The 20,300-nt window shown below is 39.1% G+C and overlaps 3 protein-coding genes across 6 annotated transcripts in view; 2 read left to right on the plus strand and 1 right to left on the minus strand.

The window, feature by feature from the left end:
* rgs7a (regulator of G protein signaling 7a) overlaps window positions 1-8,466 on the plus strand; it is a 54,980-nt gene extending 46,514 nt beyond the window's left edge. Inside the window, exons 10-18 of one of the 4 annotated variants that reach the window (XM_031742213.2) lie at window positions 1,224-1,298; window positions 1,454-1,552; window positions 1,780-1,841; window positions 2,224-2,334; window positions 2,436-2,561; window positions 5,597-5,783; window positions 6,091-6,180; window positions 7,347-7,386; window positions 7,630-8,466. In XM_031742213.2, the coding sequence (XP_031598073.1) occupies window positions 1,224-1,298; window positions 1,454-1,552; window positions 1,780-1,841; window positions 2,224-2,334; window positions 2,436-2,561; window positions 5,597-5,783; window positions 6,091-6,180; window positions 7,347-7,370 (774 nt within the window). In that variant the 3' untranslated portion in view covers window positions 7,371-7,386; window positions 7,630-8,466. The remainder of the gene's footprint in view (window positions 1-1,223; window positions 1,299-1,453; window positions 1,553-1,779; window positions 1,842-2,223; window positions 2,335-2,435; window positions 2,562-5,596; window positions 5,784-6,090; window positions 6,181-7,346; window positions 7,387-7,629) is intronic. The other 3 variants (XM_031742214.2, XM_031742216.2, XM_039621912.1) reach the window with 3 other exon arrangements.
* An 858-nt stretch (window positions 8,467-9,324) lies between these two features.
* grem2a (gremlin 2, DAN family BMP antagonist a) lies at window positions 9,325-16,145 on the plus strand. Its single transcript, XM_031742244.2, has 2 exons — window positions 9,325-9,729; window positions 14,752-16,145. Exons 1-2 carry the CDS (start codon window positions 9,722-9,724, stop codon window positions 15,329-15,331), a joined length of 588 nt encoding a protein of 195 aa, XP_031598104.1. The 5' UTR covers window positions 9,325-9,721; the 3' UTR covers window positions 15,332-16,145.
* Window positions 16,146-16,263: 118 nt separating this feature from the next.
* The window catches only part of LOC116322207 (formin-2), a 40,211-nt gene continuing 36,174 nt past the window's right edge, over window positions 16,264-20,300 (minus strand). Inside the window, exons 15-18 of the mRNA XM_039622046.1 lie at window positions 19,789-19,840; window positions 18,582-18,731; window positions 17,495-17,576; window positions 16,264-17,228 (exon numbers count right to left, since the gene is read on the minus strand). Of these exons, the coding sequence (XP_039477980.1) occupies window positions 17,202-17,228; window positions 17,495-17,576; window positions 18,582-18,731; window positions 19,789-19,840 (311 nt within the window). The 3' untranslated portion in view covers window positions 16,264-17,201. The remainder of the gene's footprint in view (window positions 17,229-17,494; window positions 17,577-18,581; window positions 18,732-19,788; window positions 19,841-20,300) is intronic.

Consider the following 20,300-nt stretch of genomic DNA (forward strand, 5'->3'; position numbering starts at 1 on the left):
AAGCCACTGCTCCACGGTTAATTGGGAAATAACAAGTTCAATTTATGCGTCCTCGGAGCAACATAATCAATATTAATTCAAATTTCACAGTGACACCATCAAGCTCTGTTCTTCTGGAAGAGACCTAGATTAGACCACTTGCTCAATCAGCCAGTATTTGCACTCTAAGATTCTAATTTCCTGCTGGTTTCCATGTTTTCATGAATTGGCACATTCCATGTTTAATTAACCAGCATCTGACACATTGTCCTGGAGACTTCCAGCAAATCCAGCTCATTCTCACTTCCAACTTGTCACATACTGATGCTTGGTCAGGACCTGCAGGCGTCACATTTTAACGCACATGGTATCCTTTAGCATCATTTTCAAAGTGCGGGGTACTTGGTGAGATTTTAAGATGCCCCTGTCTGAGTTAGATGACATGAGACTGCAGGCAAATGTCCTCTGTTGGTGTTGTCTCTATTGTGGACTATGTAACCTTGGCAAAGAAAAGAAGCTTGCTGCAGATGTGAAAGATTCGTAATGGGAACTGGGGAGAACTTGTTGTCTAAGCGTATTTGAAAAATGACAAAGTACTGAGCAAAAGTTTTAGGCAGGTGAGAAAAAATGCTGTTAACAAAGAATGCTTTCAAAAATGGAAGTGTTAATCATTTATTTTAATCATCATGAACAAAAGAGAAATGTAAATCAAATCAATATTTGGTGTGGCCACCCTTTGCCTTCAAAACAGTTCTTCACTCAGTTTTTGAAAGAACTCGGCTGGCTGGTTGTTCCAAAATTTTCGGAGAACTTACCACAGATTTTCTGTGGATGTAGGCTTCCTCACGTCCTTCTGTCTCTTCATGTAATCCCAGACACACTTGATGATGTTGAGATCAGGGCTCTGTGGGGGGCATACCATCACTTCCACCGCTTCTTTTTCCTCTTTATGCTGAAGATAGCTGGCTGTAGTTTGGGGTCGTTGTCCTGCTGCAGGACACATTTGGGGCCAATAAACAATCATTTATATTTTTGAAAGCATTCTTTGTTCCACGCCTGCCTAAAACTTTTGCACAGTACCGACACCTGTACTAACTGTGGCATCTTGCTAGAGTACACTGTGGTATAGAGTACATAACTGTGTTCTAAGAGTCTAAGCTCAAGGAGGAGTATAATCAGCTAAAATTGTAATCACAAGCTGGATTTCTCGTGATTTTCTGATTTTCTCCTCATTTTTTTCACAGCCTGGATGTGTCAATACAACAGAAGTTGACATAAAGAAGTCCTCAAGAATGAAAAATCCCCACAAAACTAGAAAGGTACTTAAGAGCTTTCTACTCTTAAATGATTATTATGTTACATATTTGTATGTATATATTACAAGTATGAATGCAAACAGTTTCACATTTCCATGCTTTGCTTGTTTGCAGCATTAAGGCTACTTATATTGATGCTTATGTTTTTATTTTATTAGTCTGTGTATGGGCTGCAGAATGATATCCGTACCCACAGCCCAACCCACACCCCAGCTCCAGAGGCCAAGCAGCCTACAGAAGAAGAACTGCAGGAACAGGTTAGACCTACAGGTGGCAGTAGAGGATTTGTGATTTTTGTCAATGATTGTACTTAAATTGTCCTTGGTATTTTACCACAGCTGTCTTATTTCTGTATCCAGTTAATTGCACTGAGCACCTTTTGAATATAAAGCATAACTTGAAATGTCATATCAGTATGACTGAAAATGAATGAATGAATTCATGGAGACTGCTGTCCGCTCATTGTTCCCCGCTGTGGTTTCAGATCACCTTTTGGCAATTGCAATTAGACAGGCATCGACTGAAAATGTCCAAAGTGGCAGAGAGGTGAGCGATGTTCTTTGTGTCTTTATTCAGTTTAGCCATCGATCTGTTTATTGAGCCTTTAAACAGCCTAACACAGCTGGGAATTAAGAACTCAGATGACCTTGAGCAGTGTTTAAGCCCAGACAGTGCCTTCAGCTGTCATCAGAGTAGAGAGATCCAGATACCTGATCCTGTACAAAGTGTCTGTTTGTCATTCCTTTCTAAAAAGAGAGATGTGTTCAGGAAAGACTTCTAAATCATTGTGTCCAAGTAGTGAGCCAATCCCTCTTGTCAAACTCTACATTTCATTTAATTTCTAGTATTTGCTCCCAAGGGAATCTACCTTCTCTTTCTGTCAGGTAAAGCTGACAAATAAACCACCCATTCTTGTTTTAAAAAACAGTTTGTTGGGCTATACGGAGCAGTATCTTGAATACGACCCCTTCCTCACGCCACCAGACCCATCTAACCCTTGGATCTCAGATGACACCACACTCTGGGAGCTTGAAGCCAGGTGGGTACGGAAAACCAGAAATGCTAAACGTTATTCCCTAGTGTTTCTATAGCACATATTGATCTGTGAAATCGTGTTGTACTTTTTGTGTCCTCCTCCAGTAAGGAGCCAGGCCAGCAGAGGGTAAAGAGGTGGGCTTTTGGCATTGACGAGGTTCTCAAAGATCCTGTTGGGAGAGAGCAGTTCCTAAAGTTCCTGGAGTCTGAGTTCAGCTCAGAGAATCTCAGGTACATCATAAAAAAGTTCTTTCTATAGAGCAGCATGCCCATATACAGTACATACATTATACCAGTATTGCACTGTCTACCTTAATACATTAGAAATGTCCTCATCTTAGCCTAAATATTAATATAAATATAAAATATATTAACATGTTTGACTGGATGTTAAAGCAGTTTGTATCACAGCCGACCATGAGTAAAAAATATTTAACAGCTGCTTTACCACCATTACTCTGCATTCAATAAAACATTTATAGCATCTGTCTATAAATATCCAAAATTTAGATATGGTTGTCATCCAAGGGCAGCTACTTTATTTAAAGATCAACAGTTGTGGAAGGAGTACTAAGAATATATAAAAAGATAATAATGCATCAGCAGCAGTTCAGTGTAGCTGGTTGAAATACATTTTATTTTAACAATGATAAAAATATATCATTCTGAATTTAATCAAAGTTTGTTATAATTTATAAAATGAACCGGTGCTTGATATTGAGTACATAAATCTCCAAAGCAACCAGAAACTACTTCTGTTAAAAGAAATGATTTGACTCTGCAGTGTAGCCTAGTATAAAAATAATGGGAATAGTTAGTCAATACCTCAAAAACACACTCGCTGGCCACTTTACTAGGTATAACCTAATCGCTTAAGCACTCATAAACTCAAACATGTGATGAGCCATTCACAAGACAACAACTTAAGGCATGTACACACTGATGATTGGACTTAAAAATGTGATTTAAGTACCTTTGAACGTGGCGTGGTTACTGGGACCAGACAGGCTGGTCTGAGTATTTCAGAAACTGTTGATTTTCCTGCACAGCCATCTGTAGGGTTTACAAAAAGTGGTCTGAAAAAGAAAAAAAATCCAGTGAGCCAAAGGTTAAGATTTGTTTGTTGATGCCACAGGTCTGGGGAGAATGGCCAGACTGCTTCCACAGAAAAAGAAAGGAACAGTAACTCAAATACCCACTTGTTATAACCAAATTATGGAGCAAATGGGCTGCAACATCAGAGGACCACACCGGCTGCCCTTCCTGTCAGCTAAGAACAGGAAACTGAGATTACATATCAAACAGGCTGACCAAAATTGCACAGTAGAAGATTGGAAAAATATTCTCTGGTTTGATAAGAATAAGGTGTAAACAATATGAAAGTATGAATTCATCCTGCCTTGTAGGATGAATTCACTGCACACCGTGGTGTGGGAGTATTTTCTTGGCACACAATGAATTGATCATTGTTTAAAACTACAGCTGACCTGACCGTCATGGCCATCCCTTTATGACCACAGCACACCCATCTTCTGATGGCTGCTGCCAGCAGGATAACGCGACAAAACTAAAATGACCTCAAAGTGGTTTCTTGAACTCAGTCAGCCTTGGTCACAATCCAACAGAGCACCTTTGGGATGTGATTGAATGGGAGATTCACGTCATGGATGTGCAGCCGACAAATCTGTAGGAACGTTTTGATGCTATCATGTCAATATAAACCAAAATCTCTGAGATATGTTGTTAGCACTGTGTTGAATCTGTGCCAGAAAAAATTAAGTTCTAAAGGTAAAACATGTAGGTTGGGCCTAGTCTGAACTCATGATCCCACATGGGTCCATACAATGGGAATATATGAATAAATTTGCTGCCATGACAGCAATCACATACAAGAGTGACAGTGACTCCTTCTATAGCTACACATACATTATAAAGCAATATGAAACACAGAAATCACAAAGTACATGTCAATATGATTATACTGAGATTAATCTTTCTTTGATGGTAGACATGATCGATAATGACTTGAGTGGCTTTTTACTAGGTGTACAAATGACTCATAATAATAGGTGCATTTTCATATCAGCAGCTACATGTTGTTACTGTGATTGCTATTACTGGAGTCAATACTTCTTCCCCTGTGTAAGGCATTTTGGAGAGTAATTATAAAATGCGTATAGTAATGGTAATGTTTTCAAAGCAGGGATAGCTGGTAGATGCATCACTTAAAATATGCACACTGTCACAGTGGGCAGAATATCAGAGCCACATACAAGCAGCTAAATGTAGTGTAATCATGTGCAGAGTGGCTTCTCTGCTCCCTACATGCTTGATTTGTTGATGCCCAAAGTTAATAATTAGGTCAGTTTAATTAAACTCTCAGTTTTTACTCTCCTGGAAATTAACACGTCCACCACTAGCAAGCACGCAAGCACTGTCATTCATAAATATTTTAACCTCTATCCACCTGAAGTTTTTAAATTAAAATGGTTTTCTGCTGATATAATTTCCACCTTTTACAATCTGTCTCTGTTGAAGTCTCCCCAAAAAGTTCAGAAATCCATTATAGTCCAGTCACATTCCTTAACACGTGCTACATTTTCTTTCTTTTGTGTGATGACAGAATGATGGAGCAAATTCATTAATATAAAAGGTAAAAACTGGAACAGGGGTGCCCTCAAAGGAATTACCAACTTATTATTGAAGATGATTTTTTTAAACTAATGCCTAGATACCAAAAGCTGCAGACATCATGGTTTTAATCATCTGACAACCTAGTGCACATTACGCCAAATTAGGGTCTCGAGTAAAATACCATTTGACTCCACATGAGCATTTGGTCAGCTGAGTTGGATACTCATCTGCTTCTATTGCAAACAATGACTTTCTAAGACGGTGCAATGACACATTTTTAAATTACCCCAAGGATTATTTTTGCCTTGTATTCCTTCATTTATAACACAGTAATACTTTAAAAAAAGCAAACAAATAAGTAAAAAATTATCACTGCATATCTGACGACATACACACTGATACAAACTGATCTATCACAAGTTAATATCTGCCAATAGTACAATAAAAAACAATTAGTTGACCAGGCTCAGTTGTTCGTTGTCACAACAGACAGCATGCAAAATTAGTCAGTTGTGGAATTGATGTGGACTGCAAGTAATTATCCCTTCATTGGTTTGAAATAGTTTCCTGTCAGCTGTGTCACCCCAAAGTGCAGGCAGCAGTCATGCCGATACTGTAACTTTGGTTTGCAGGTTCTGGCTAGCAGTCCAAGAACTAAAGAAGCGTCCAATTAGAGAAGTTCCAACTCGAGTCCAGGAGATCTGGCAAGAGTTTTTGGCCCCAGGGGCACCCAGTGCCATCAATGTGGATTCAAAGAGCTACGACAAAACCACCCAGAATGTCAAAGATCCCGGACGCTACGCCTTCGAAGATGCACAGGTGAGGGGTTGCCCAAAAGGAAATGATGAAGAGATATTAAATAATAGCCACAATTGTTTAGTTTGTGTTGCACAATGTAGAGAGGAATAGGAACATTCATCCTGTCACTGGGACTTGGACAGTGATCAAACTAGTGCTGAGTGTAGCTGACAGACCAATGAGATATTTACTCTTAGCAGTTTACAAACCACAGTCTTGGGGATCAGTGAAAGATTTTTATTTTTTGATTTGGTTTTAGTACAACTGTTATCTGTGTCTGACTTCATACTTTTGTTCATCATTCTCACATTATGTGTTTCTTCACCAGGAACACATCTACAAGTTGATGAAGAGTGATTCTTACAGCCGTTTCATCCGTTCCAGTGCCTACCAGGAATTACTACAGGCCAAGAAGAAGGTAACAAAATCAAATAAACCGCAAAGCCTGGCTAAAAACATTTGATAAATTAGTTAGTGAGAAAAAAGATGAGAGAAGTAAATGTAGTTGACATTACATGACACCCTATTTGGATGTGAACTGACTCTGCAGTCTTGCTGATCCTGAAATAAGCCCTTCTAGCAACCAAAGTCACACCTTTTCAGAGTCTGTGAAATTACATTTTATCCCATTCCCAGTAATCCCTTTGCATAAAAACAAGTCTGCAACTTGCTTTTACACTTACCTGTAGTGGCATACAGTGTATTCTGCTACAGGAGTAATGTTGATATTTATTTGTTCACTAAGGGACAAAAATCAAGATATTGACAATTATATTATTATTGACTTATCACAGTAAAGTTAACTCATCAGCAGACAGATTTGGAACAATACGGGAATCACAGTGGATTTGGGTTTCCCATGCCTTATTGCTTTAGCAGCCCAGTGCATTTCAGACTCCAAGTAGATTCTTGAAATTACACCTAGTTATTTGTTTTTAAACCAAATATGCTGTTAAATGCAGTTGTTAAGTCTATGTCTCCCAAACCAAAGTGCAAACCAGTTCAAACCAAAAAATGTTGCAAATAAAATCGGACCTCTGCAAACAATAACAGGCAAAGCGGATTTTTACAATATAATAATAGTCTCTTTCAGGTGTATTTGATGGGGGAGCTGGACTCTTGTCAGGCTTGTAGAAGCTCTTATGATTACAGAAAAATGGGATGTCATAACATGCAGAATATTTCAGCATTACACAAGCGCATCCACGTGTTTAAAAACCTACCCTGTCTCACACCTCCTACTCTTTATCAGCCCATCTATCTGGCAAATACGATTTCAGTATTGTATTTATGTTTTTTTTTCTTTTTTTTTTTTTAAAGAAAAAGACTGTTAAACCTACATCAATTTCGGGGCGTATGTTGTGTTAGTTCTTCATTTTGATTAAATATGATGTGAAAGTAGTATGTCGCTTTACAATGATGGCAGAATATTCTTTTTTATGCCAACTAAAATGAAACAAAGGCTGTATATTTTGTTGATCTAGCTCATGGATTCTTACATATGTGTAATTTGTTTACAGACCTACGAATCCACAAACTAAAGTCACCTCAAATATGTGTTGTTCTTTTTTTTTTTTGTCTCAGCAGAAAAGTAAGAACTTATTCTGAAGGGTCTTACTCCCAGGTAATGTCCAATGATACCATATCATCTTCATGTGATATATTTGGTTGTTGTCATTTAATTGTTGTCAGCGTGTTGTGATTGCTACTCTACTTAAATGTTGTGCTAAATTTTACCATTGAATGCAATACAAAATGTGCAATTCCAGCACCAAGTGTGTTGTTAAAATACTGTGTATTTCTTCTTCCCTTCTTCCAACTTACTCCCTATTTTCATTCTTTTTTGTCTTCTTATCTCTTCTCCCAGCGCAGGGGAAACCACTGGCATCCAAGAGGTTGACCAGTTGTGTGCCATCATACTAAAATCAATGCCAACTCTCTCTCTCTGGGACATGGAGAGGGGAACCATTTCATCTCTTCATCATCATTGTCTGTCATCTGCTCTTGGCCCAGCCGGATGATGAGCCAAGCCTTCTGTTCATCTGTTGTCCACAGGATGTTGCATGTCCATGGAGGGGATGTTCCTTCTTCTCTCTCCACTTTCAATACCTGATATATTTCCAGTATTCTCAGAAAGGAGGCACTGCTGGACTTGAGGGGACATTGACAGACTGTCGAGATGAAAAAAGAAAAAATGACACTGAAGAAAGTTATACCCAGTGTTCCAGTTCTTTCCATCATAAATGCTGGATCGGAACCTCCCTCCCGTCTCTCACTTCCAGCTGAAACAAATGATGTCAGAGAGAAAAAAAAAACAAAAAACAAAAGAAAAAATGTAGAAAAATATAAAATGACAACTTAAACTGATAAATCTAACCAACGTCATTGCTTTACATGATCTGAGATCACAGATACTTTGTCACGCTATGGGAAGTGTTGTGCAGAATGAATATACAATATATATATACATATATATATTATGATTAATATTATTATTTATGGTGCATTTATTTTTGCTTTGCATTATTTTATTGCACTACAAATGACTAGCACATATGATTTTCATTGCTCCTGTAAAGTCACATTCAGATTTACATAAAAAAATGCTGTCTCCTGTCTTGCGTAGAACATAATTCTTTGTTATTCTCTCCTGCATTTATTTTTATACCATATTTAAAGACACTTTTACTTACTTGTATTATTAAAGTTGGCCCTCTATCTGTTAATATGGCCTGGGTCTGATTTTTTCTTTTCTGTATACACACAATTTTAGAATTAAATATTCATTCGTCAGTGAATCCAACGGGTTATGTACGCTTAAACCATGCACTTTTGCTTTCTGCCACTAGATGGGGTTAAACTATTTCCCATCGGTTAAAAAACAACAGTTTTCAACACAGATCAGCAAAATGAGCTACGGTACTCTGCAGACAAATGGAGTTTTGTCATGCAAAAGTGTCATCATCCTCCGGTTTGCTGAAAGGGTTATTGTTCAGACTCTACCCATCTGAGGTTTTGCACGGTCTGTTGATGTTTCAGCTCTTTGATGGTAGAAGTGACAGAGTTTTCAGTCTTTGTGCCCAGTGGTCAGCATAGCCAGAGCCGCAAAAGAGACAAACATCATTGTCTCAGTTGCATCAAGGAATGTGAACCGTGGCATTTTTTTCAAAGCATGCTGTTAGTGCATGCACAGAATGATTTATGGATTGGAGGTTACGGGTTTCGTTTTGATGTGGTGCTGTGCCAATAAGAAAGGATAATTTAGGGGGTTTTAGGCAACCATTGTTTCTCTTATCCACTTTCCAAATCTCATCTACTTCCTTAAAAGTAAAGTACCATTAACTGTCAAATACAAGGTGAGGAAATGAAAACCTACGATGGGAAAATAAGATAAGGGAAAATCTGTCATCTTAGTTTTACGTATTATGGATGAGTAGGGATTCATATATAAATATATATAGTCAGAATATTAAAAGGCAGACAGAAAAAGACAGCCTGTCTCTCCTAGATTTAAATGAAAGAAATGAAGCTTGATTTGATTCACACAACAGCTAGGACCAATAGGAAAAACCCTCCCATTCTTGAGGAGGGAAAGGGGTGGTGGGGATTCAAACTAAGGCAGGCTTTACAGTGACTCAAACACTCTCAAAGACAGACTGCAGACAGTCTCCACGACACTAAGATATGGGCTTACTGTGACTGCAGTCTGGAGCTTATTTTCTTAATCTAAAAGCCAAAAAGAGAACATTAGACTCAGAGAGAAAGACATTGCCCAAGAGGATGGGAAACTGAGCACGTCCCAAACTTTAAGAAGGGAAGAAGAGGAGCAAGGACAAGCCTGAGGATACCGCAGATTATGTTGCCATGGAAACCGAAACTTGGAAGCGGACGCAAGGACCACTGAAGGTGGACGATCTCCCTTGAATGCATCCTTGACACATCACTGTACCGCTGCACACATGAAAAGGTATACGAACCATACATTACATTTCGATAGCACTGACTTTATACCATATTGAATGCCTCCAGACTCAAAAAAGCGCTTCAGCAGATGATTTTACATATAAATTTTCATAACGCATGGCTTGCACTAGTTTCAAATTATTAACATTAAGTTCAAGAAAGTTTTCGATATTAGATAATACACACGGGCTGGTATGGTATCCCATTGTAATGTCTGATTTACACGGAAATATAATGATACATTATTTAAAGGCGCACAGCTTTGCAGCACATAAGAGGAAATGTGACCGTGTACGTGAACGCGCCATGTAGTCTAGCATTTCCCAGAGAGAAGAGAAATTGGCTGAGTGCTGGTTCATCATATCCCACGTGAGTTTCTGACTGACTGACTCAGTGCGTCTCTGAGTGACTAAGCGCAGAACCATGTAATTGGAACGGCGGTAGTTGTACAGCTATTTAGTATAATGTCCCAGCACTGATGGTTTGATTCCCACTGGGGCCACCCATTGTAAAAATATACACCTTCAAGGCGTTGAAAGGTGTTCTGGATAAAAGTGTCTGCTAAATTACTATAATTAGTGGCTGGAGGTTCCAAGTAATTAGTGTTGTGAGTGAGAGAATTAGTGAGTGATGACAGGCTGTTGTACTTTTCTTCTTAGTGAGCTTAAGAGGCAGTTTAGCCTTTCCAGTGAATACGAGACTGAGACATAATGATCTTAATGAACACTATGTGTAGTAAGATCATTTATGTTACTACAATAGCCTGTGGGTGCTGAATAATCTCTACTCTTTTCTTTTCCTCCCTGTTCAGTTGCACAGGTTTATATTCCCTTATGTGTTCTCTTTGTGTTGTGTGCGCTGATGCCTCTCCAAGTTGGTTTGAGAACATATGTGTGCGTGTCCCTACAGTATGCGTGCGGGGAATGGTGGGGAGTTTGCCTTCTGATCCTGCTTACAGCTCTGGTGACTGCACCACCTTGTACAATCTGCTCTGATGTCAAAGAGGATTTAGCACACAGACACATTGTAATTTCTTAAGCAACAGAAAACACGTCATTGTGAGCCTCTGGAGATAGTAACACTGGCATTTGATAGCAAACTTTATTAACACTGTTAATGTGTCAAGTTTGCGCTTATTATACGTACACGGGAACTACCCGCTGATGTTGAGGAACGTGAATTAAAAAGTAAAACTGCAGTTTGGCCTGTTGTGGCAAAACTTTCAGTTGAGAGCAAACTTTGATAAGCCAACAAATCATGAGAGTCTTCAAGAGTAACCATCCTATTACACAGTGGCCTGCTGGTGTAGCAGGCCACAGTAACTCACCAAACATTGCTCAAAGCCAGAGAACTGACATCCTAGTGAAGATCCTAAAGTGTTGCTCGTTAGATAAAGAATCGCTTTATTTCATAGATCAAAAAAATATAATAAAGTTTTCAGCTTGAAATACCTTAAACAAGCTGATACAGATTATAAATGTAAGACTGTGAAACAAAGCTATTAAAGAGGAAACAAAAAGAGAAAAACGTTTTAAGTGCAAATAGAAGGTGGTGTTAATCGCTGTAGGTTATAATGTCTGCAGTGACAACTAGTGTACTATCACAGGATTTCTAATTGGCCTTCATCCCCACTAAAGCACTTTATGTTGCTGAGGCGAAGAAGTTGTCTTACATTCTTGCCAGTACTTAGCTTGGAAAGCATTATATCTGGGCTGCTAGTCATTATCAAGACGGATTGTGGTGACAAATGGCTACCCGAACTGCCTAAAGCGGCCTCCTGGCGATGTTGGCATTAGACACATTTACACAGCAAAGCCCCTAAAAAGAGCCCCCCAACCCCCAGCTGTTAATGAACCAACAGTGAAGCGTAGTTTGGGAAAATGCAATCCGCAAATGCAGATAATGACATGGTTCCTCTTTGTGTAATTGGCTCCGAGTGAAAACATTTAATTTACCTCTCTTTCCCTTTTTCTCTCTCTCTTTGTATCCTGTGTATGTGCGTTTGACTCTGTATGTGTGTCTGTGTGTGTGTGATTACACACACATGTGTGGCCACACATGGGTGCATGTGCGTGCGCGTGTGCGTGTGTGGCTACCCGTGTGTGTTTGAGGTTTGAGCTGCACGGTGAATTAAATGCAGTTCTACTGTAATTAACTGCACTTACCAGTCTATGTATGAGACTTTCTGACGCACCAATAATTGAGGCATCAGGTTTTGTTTGTTTTAACCTGCCTTTGAAGACGTGCTGGGAAGATGTTTCGCATGGTTTAGTGGAAGTACATCTGTGTGTACAAATTTGAAAGCCTTGGAAAGGATTCTCCTTTCTTTATTCAATTATTTAACAACTGGATATTTGAAATCTTCAGATATTTAGCTGCTAGGCTGGCCATTTTCATGAATAATTTTGTTTTTCATTTGACTTCAAGATTTGAAAAAAAAAAAGGCCCATTGTTATCCAGACAGAAAACATTACCATGGTATTATCATGCCATTCTGAAAAACAAAACATAACAAGTTCCCACTGATGATAATAGCTGTTTTCCAAAAAGCTTGTGTCTAGCTCAGCAGTCTCTCTGGTATTTGTGTCTGGCATTTGTAATTTCATTAGAGGTTTGAATTTTGGAACCAAGGTCTGCCACAGTTCAGTGAAGCATATTCAAAGTATTTGTGGTTCTGGTAAAACATAAAGCTGTGTTTGTGGACAATATTAGTGTTTAGCAGACACAAAGGTTGTGCTCAGTTCTGTCCCAGCATTAACACTCAAAACCACAGTCGCCTCCTGTCTCTAGGACTGTGATGATCGGTGCTGTGTCCAAGAATAAAAATCACAAGAGTGACAAAAAAAAGAAAGAAAAAGCTCACAAGGAGAGATGCAGTTATATTTTTCATGAACGCCAAGTAGTGTTGGTTTTGTTTCCCGGTGGGTCATGAGTCCAGAAACCCCAACGAGTCTGCAACCCCCTCTTTTTTCCCTTATCTTCTATCCCCAACCACTAACCATCTACCTCAGACTCCCCCAAAAGCCCCTGAATCGTTACCCCCAAACCACAATTTGTCTTGCAAGAGAGATTGATGGGTATAGCTCAGCAGGGCCACTACTCTAACACCAGCTGAGTTTGGGGGTGGAGAGGAAGCGCAGTTGCTGACTGTATAGGTCATTTGTCATGCCCTGTGTACACAGTCAGTCAGGTCATCCCTCCCCAGCCCCAAGAGCTATCCAGACTGTAGATCACCGGAGTCACACGGTGCTGCATAAGAGACTGACAGAGGGAAAATGGGGAAACAAGAGCCTGGACACAAAAGCAGAGCATGTGACCCTTATCAGGGGTTTGTGCACTTAAACCCCCAGTCAGCAGGAATAAGATGGAGCAGGTAAAGACAAATGAGACTGTCCTTAAGTGGAAGGTAGTTCACTGAAAGATGAAGTGGGGTCAATATTCTCTGATACAGCAGGTGGGGGAAAGACAGTGGGATTGTTTACTTTAGTTATTCTAACCTTATGGTGGGTGAGTGTAGGGGAGTATATATGGTCTGTATGTGTGCAAAAATGTATCTCTAGAGGAACCACAGACATTATTTGGATGTCCAGTTCCCAATTCCTGATTCAGAAATGCTTTAGGTGCCAAAATCATAATTTCCTGTGTAAAAACTGGCTTAAATGTGTGTCATCTGGACACACATTGTTACTTCAGCCATATAATTGATCTAGTTCCTTAGCAGACTGTACGCAGATGTCTTAAGAAAACAGCAAAGCAAAACCAAACTATAACAAAAAAAGCCATAAAAAAATTCATCAGATTATATTTAAACGAGTGTACTGCTAATTTTTTTTAAAAAAAAATTAGCAGTACACTCCATTTTCTGTGCTTAAGTAACTGCAACGTATGGTCTTATTTAAACAAAAAAAATAAAGGTTAAAATTCATACTATATATCTGGTAGATGGACTAACAGCTGCTGTCTAGCTTATGGCAAGTGCTGCTGGGACAGTGATATACAGACTAGAGTGCTCATGCTGCTCAGACAGAGCTGCCATGACCTCAGGGTCAAGGGCAGAAAAAAACGAGGCAAAAAACAAAGTGGATTATGATAAAGTAATTTGTTCCATGTCAGAGTGAGTTGCAGGTTCAGGAAAGGAACAAAGAGAACATACGAGCACAGCAAAGAAGAGTCTGTGAATAGTAGCAGCCAATGGCCTTGAGGCCGTTTGGTTCTCTGTCAGAATTTCTAAGTTGGTGTCATGCAATGCTTGTCAAGAGCAACATCTGCTGAAAAGATGCTTGAGTGATGGTCAAAAATGTGCTGGCGCAAATACTGACAGCTTGCACACGGGCGCGTACTCCGTTTTGACTCAAAGAGGAATCATTTCTCCAGATCATACTATCTCTATGGTGCTGGCATCGTACAAAAGGCACTGGTGATTATGGACAATATAGGTCCATAATCACTCTCACTTTAGTTTTCTTCACGTATATCACCAAAGAGTAGATGAGTGAACTGTACGGCTCTCCGACTCTTTCCCTAATAACATGCAGATGGGCCTCTCTAATGCCTGTTTACATATCTGCGGCATAGTTCATGACTAAAGTAAGCAAAGCCCTAATTATTTTACCCAGCGACGGGACCAATAAAATCAACTTCCCCTTCTCGTTATGGGTGTTTAAGTGTATCCTTTGATGGCAGGGCTTTATTTATTTTTGGAAGAGTTGCGTAGCCGAGAGGAAAGCAAATAGAAGTAATGACACAGAGATGCTGACAAATGGGGGCCCTGGTGATGGATTCATTTCCTCAATGATGCCTGGAAGGCTAAACTGCAAAGGTGGCTCAACAGGAATGAACATTCTCACAGTTGCAAGCATAATTGGCAACATTAGTATCATGTAAGCAATTGTGTGACTGTCATGTTTCATCTCATACTACCTAAATGTGTTACACCAGCTTTAGTGTAAATGTCCAGATTCTGTATGTGCAGATGTCTTACTCCGTCTACTCGCTACATTGTATAGTAATGTATCTCTCTTTGCAGAATGCTGTGGAGAATAACTATCCCTGTCATACTGGCTGGGGTGCTCTGCATCACTGCAGAGACCAAAAAGTCCCGTCCTCAGGGAGCCATCCCATCTCCATACAAGTCCAAAGGGAACCTGTCCGCGGACCGTCACCACCGATTGCTTCAGCAGAAACCAGAGGTGCTATCCTCTAGCCGGGAAGCCTTGGTTGTGACAGAGCGCCGTTACCTCCGCAGAGACTGGTGCAAGACCCAACCTCTTCGTCAGACAATCAGTGAGGAGGGCTGCCGCAGCCGCACTGTGGTCAACCGTTTTTGCTATGGCCAGTGTAACTCCTTCTACATACCACGGCATATGGGTCCCAGCTCGAGTCAGGGACAGAGTCGAGGCCAAACCTCAGGCTCGGGAAGAAAAAACCACAACAAAGCCCAGGAGCCATTTCAGTCCTGCTCCTTCTGTAGGCCACATCGCATCACACAGCTCACAGTGCAGCTAGACTGCCCAGACCTGCAGCCCCCTTTCAGACACCGCAAGGTGCAGAGAGTCAAACAGTGTCGCTGCATGTCTGTGGATGTGAGCGGCCATGGGAAACTGTGAAGGGGGACTTAAAGGTCTTTTAAATTTGGAATGACATCATTTATGTGCTGTCAGAGGCAGAAATTCACAAACTTAGCCAAACAAGGACTGGCTTCAAGAGGAACTGTTCTGCATCGCGTTGTACAAAGAATGGCTTGTCTTGCAACAAAATGAAACATGGAACTAGAAATACACAAAAGCTCAACAATGATTTAATTAGAGAGTAGCAGCCATGTTGACATGCCAGTGCGGTTAAAAAAAAGAAAAAAAAAAAGAATAAATCAAGTGGCTGTGTAGAGACAGTAATAATAAAGCTGCTGGTGTTTAACAATGGACATTTTTTTAGTTTTAGCATTTCAAAAATATCACATCTACCTAAAGGATTCAAGAAAGTACCTCTTAAAAATGACAGAACATTATGGACACTGAGGATGGCCAAGCAAAAGGAAGTGCATTAAAGTAATGTCCAACTGTATAATTAGTGCAACCACTTAAAACAGTCTTTGTAAAATGTGTATCTATAGGTGGTTCTACAATCTTAGACAGCTTGTCAGTATCTTTTTTGCCGTGTTTCACAAGTATTCTGTTGCCCTTTTTGTTTTGTCTTAACATGATGTCGTCAAAGAAAAGATGAAGCAATTCACAACATCCACCTGCTTGGATACAAACCTGATTGTATACTGTACATTTTCCACAAATATAACTAGCCAGGAGAAAAAAAAATAAAGAAAAAAACTGCAGCATGTGTAATGGAGTTGCAATGCAATGTATACAATATATACACGTGTGTTTTAAGTATGTAAAAATATATTAAATCTATTTCATATAAAACAAAGTGATGTGTAGTGTGCATATAATTTGTCATATGATAAACAGAAATTGATCACCAATAACAGAATTTTTATCACAAAAATCAGGGTAATGTCTTTTATTCAATAAATATATATTTATATTATTTTTAATGGTCAGATGTATTCAGTCAAAACACAGTGCTGGTATTGTACATGAAAATCACATCACATGATTCTACTGCTGATTTAGCCTATGGATATTCACACTCTTTCACATGACAAAAGGTAAAACTATCTGCATAGGATTTTGCTTAAAAGAAAGCATATTTACAATAATGTAGATAATGTAATAATGTAAGAACAATAGTGGGGATTTATCAGATCACATGACTTAGAAAGACATGACTTTTTAAATGAAAAACACTAATAGAAGAGGTGCTGTATGTAAAACACGTAGAATTCGCAGTTGATTCTGAAACACACCAGATGAAAATATTGAAAGGAGTAAATTTGTTATTTTTCAGGCCATGTAAACAGACTTTTTTTCCTTGTAGATATCATTGAATCAAAATTGATGCATTTCAAAAATAAGCTTTGTTCAACTCATTTAAAGTCTCCACTATGCAATAAGGCACCATATAGAAATATTATAAAATCCTGTGCTTTTCACCATCAAGGGAGATGTGAAGACAACGTGTTAATGGTTTTTCTAGAAACTTGGGCTTGGAAACGGCAATAAAAAATGGCTACATATTATGTATACTGATAAAGCTTGAACATAGTGTCACCAAAAAAAAGAAGAAAAGGAACAGCAAGTATTTTTAGCAAATTTTCATGCAACTTGAGTTGAGTAATCAGCTTAGGGATGCCTTTTTATAACACAGACTCGTTCCATTTTGTGAAATGGTGGGTGAGGACATTAGCTTTAATCCCAAGTTTAAACGATACACTTTGAACCAGCTCGCACTCGACAGCCCTAAACCAATTGAAAACAAATACTGGGAGCAAATAAACGCTAAAAATGACTGATGACTCGTGTCAGATTGTACAAACACTGCTTGTGCAATAGGCTAGGTGATGATAATTTTCCATTGTCTGCTTCAGATCTTCTTACCCAACTTTGCTTTCTGTGGAAAAAAAAAGACAAGAAAAAAGTGTGAGTTATTTACAGCTGGAAGCACTGGCGCTCCACTCTAAAATGTTACTATAAGAGCCAGGATTGTTGTTTCTTAAAACACTGACAAGCATTTGCAAGCAATTGGGTCTGTTAGGTGAGGAGACAATTTGCATTGTTGAAAGAAAGAAAAAGGCAGGTACTGCTAGAATTACAATAAATAAATAGAAAACAGATGACTCCATGCAGTAATAAGAAAAAGTAAAATGCCATGCATACTATTCCAGTTGCATGTTTGGGTGTCACATTGTAGGAAGCCTTCTGCCTGGCCTGTTTAAAAGACTCCTCTGCCATTTTGACCCTAAAAAAAGGAGAAATAAATGTCAATCATGTGAAAGACGTTAAGAGCAATTAATTAGCTGCATAGAGCTACACAGATTCACTTTGCTAAAATTCACCATTACACCATCAAAAAAGAAAAATGTAGTATAGTGCTAAAGATTGCAGGTTTATACCATCCAACTTGTGGTCATGGGGCATTTAAACACAAGGATTTTGGTTTGACAGAAGGCCAGACTTTCTACTCTGAAATGATTCACTCTAGTTTACTATAGCAAGGAGAGGGCCAGAAATGTCACTACTCATTTGCTCTTTAAAAGTAAAATGATTAACATGCTGGCACTGAGTGAGTAGAGCAGTTTACACTAGCAGACTCGCCTGTTGTCTCTACCCATTACATGTTCAATGCATGGTAGTGCTGCATCTTTGCATGCCCATACAGGCAGAAGTGAGGATTACCATCTACTGTTCCACATATGGCAAAGGACAAAGAGTTAATGCTTTCAAATTAGTTTTTATTCTTTCCTACTGAACAAGCAAAGACTATGACATTGGGCCTCTCTTACAAATACTATCACAAGTCAATCTTCATTGGAAATAATGGACCAATTTGCTTTTTGTTGACATATGCAGCTATATCTTCCTATTTATCAAACCACTGGAAGCTAACTGGATGATGCATGTGTTTTTTTCGTTGCTGGGGTAAGGACAAAGATTTGGGTCATTTGCCCTCTTTCCCTTCATGAATTTGAATGAATCTGATAGGATCTTCAGTGAACATGAGATGTACTGCATGTTATTAATGGTTTGGAAACTCAAGCTTGGGGAAAATTCAAAATGAAGGAGCACTGGGCACATCTGTTATCACATTTTAAGGCTCACAACCAGAGAAAACAAGAGAAAAAAGTAGACTGATATCTCAGCAGTATTTCATTTTTAGTCAAAAGTTTTAAGCGTCCTATCAGAGGGATTTATCCGTATCATGGAAAATGTCACATTGTGAAACAGGAATCTTCATATGGCTCACCGCTCTTGTAAGATCAGCTTATTCTGCTTCTTCCACTGGTCTTTAAAATCTGTGGAAAACTCATGCCAAATGGAGAAGAATGTGTGGGGAGAGACTTCTTTCTCTCCTGCCTTTGGTTTAACTGAGAAGGATACACTCAACTCCAAGAAACTGAGGACAGAGAAGAAAAACATTACTTCAAGACCAAAACATTACAACACCAGATTACAGAAAACTATACCAATTATTGTGAAACTTGGCAGTCCTATGCAGATATGCAAAATATGATAGCTAATCTTGGAATAATGTGCTTTTTGGAGATTTAATAGTAGAGTAACTAAAAAAAAAATAAAAAAATAAAAACAATAATGACTATGCATTTCAACGAACAAAAAATGCTATTAGTGCTGCAAAAGCAAGAAAATCTGACTTAACCAACATGAAGAATTTTGCTGTATCACTCCTTTTCCTTATCCATATGAACCTCTTTTGTATGTTTGTGTATACATACACACACATACTCTACTGGTGTGTAAGCATGAGTGATGAAAGAAAGGAGCCAAAGACAGATCGTGCAAAAAGAAAGTGTGCATAGAGCAGCGGATGACATACATTAAGGTGTTAAACGTGGCAGCAATTTTGAGTGGATTAATATCGTGGACAGGTTGGGGTTTCTTTGTTTGGAGTGTGCTATAGGAACACATTCCAAGCCAGCAGTAACAGAAGCCTGGAGCCATGGCTGTCTACTCTCGCTCCACTTAGATAAACAACATAGACACTGCATAGGGGGCCTCTCGTCTACTGAAGGCCTGGCATGACGGCCTGCACCTTCCATGTAATTGAAGGAACCAGGAGTCATAAATATTGACAAAGCTGCAAGATTATATTTCTTCACTGCAGCGAGAGTATATCACTTCAAACTGTGTTGGATTGCATTATATCTTACTTTGAAATTCACAACTACAATCACTGCTTTGAAACGTAAAAGACGACCAAATGTAAATTCGTGAAATAAAATGGAAAGTGACATTTATTTTTTAAGCAAAGATATGTAGGAAAAGGTTTTTACACACACACACACACACACACACACACACACACACACACACACACACACACACACACACACACACACACACACACACACACACACACACACACACACACACACACACACACACACACACACACACACACACACACACACACACACAAATACCCTTCTTACATCTTCTGAGTTCCTGCTAGCTGGTTCTCCTGCATTTCCAGTTCAGTTTTGGCTGTGAAAGAGTAAGAAAAAAAAAAATTATGCATTCGCAAATAAACAGATTTTGCATTTCCCTTAAAAGACAGCTCTTTCATTTATAGTGTGATTAGTATATACAAGGAGATTCAAGATGTCACCATTACTTAACTCAGAAGTCCTGCTCAGGGTCAACATCGAGCCATGAGATTATTGAGTGTTGGATTGTATGCTGTTGCACAACTGACAAATGAGTAGTGGAGATTGCAGAACAAGTGCTTCTTTGTGTAATATTACTTCAAATGGAGACAGATGACTGTGTTCACGTTTGTGTGAGGTGTGAGGGAGTAGTTGGACATCATGGTGCACATTAGCAAGCAGTTCCAGCAGACCACAACACTTATCTTGGGGTGCCATCAGGATCATTTTAACTGTGTTATAAATTATGATATGAACGAAAAGCAGTCAAATGTGACAGCCTTGCTTAGACAAGCATT

Source organism: Oreochromis aureus, linkage group 13, assembly GCF_013358895.1.
Source record: "Oreochromis aureus strain Israel breed Guangdong linkage group 13, ZZ_aureus, whole genome shotgun sequence".
In the NCBI taxonomy this organism is placed as follows: domain Eukaryota; kingdom Metazoa; phylum Chordata; class Actinopteri; order Cichliformes; family Cichlidae; genus Oreochromis; species Oreochromis aureus.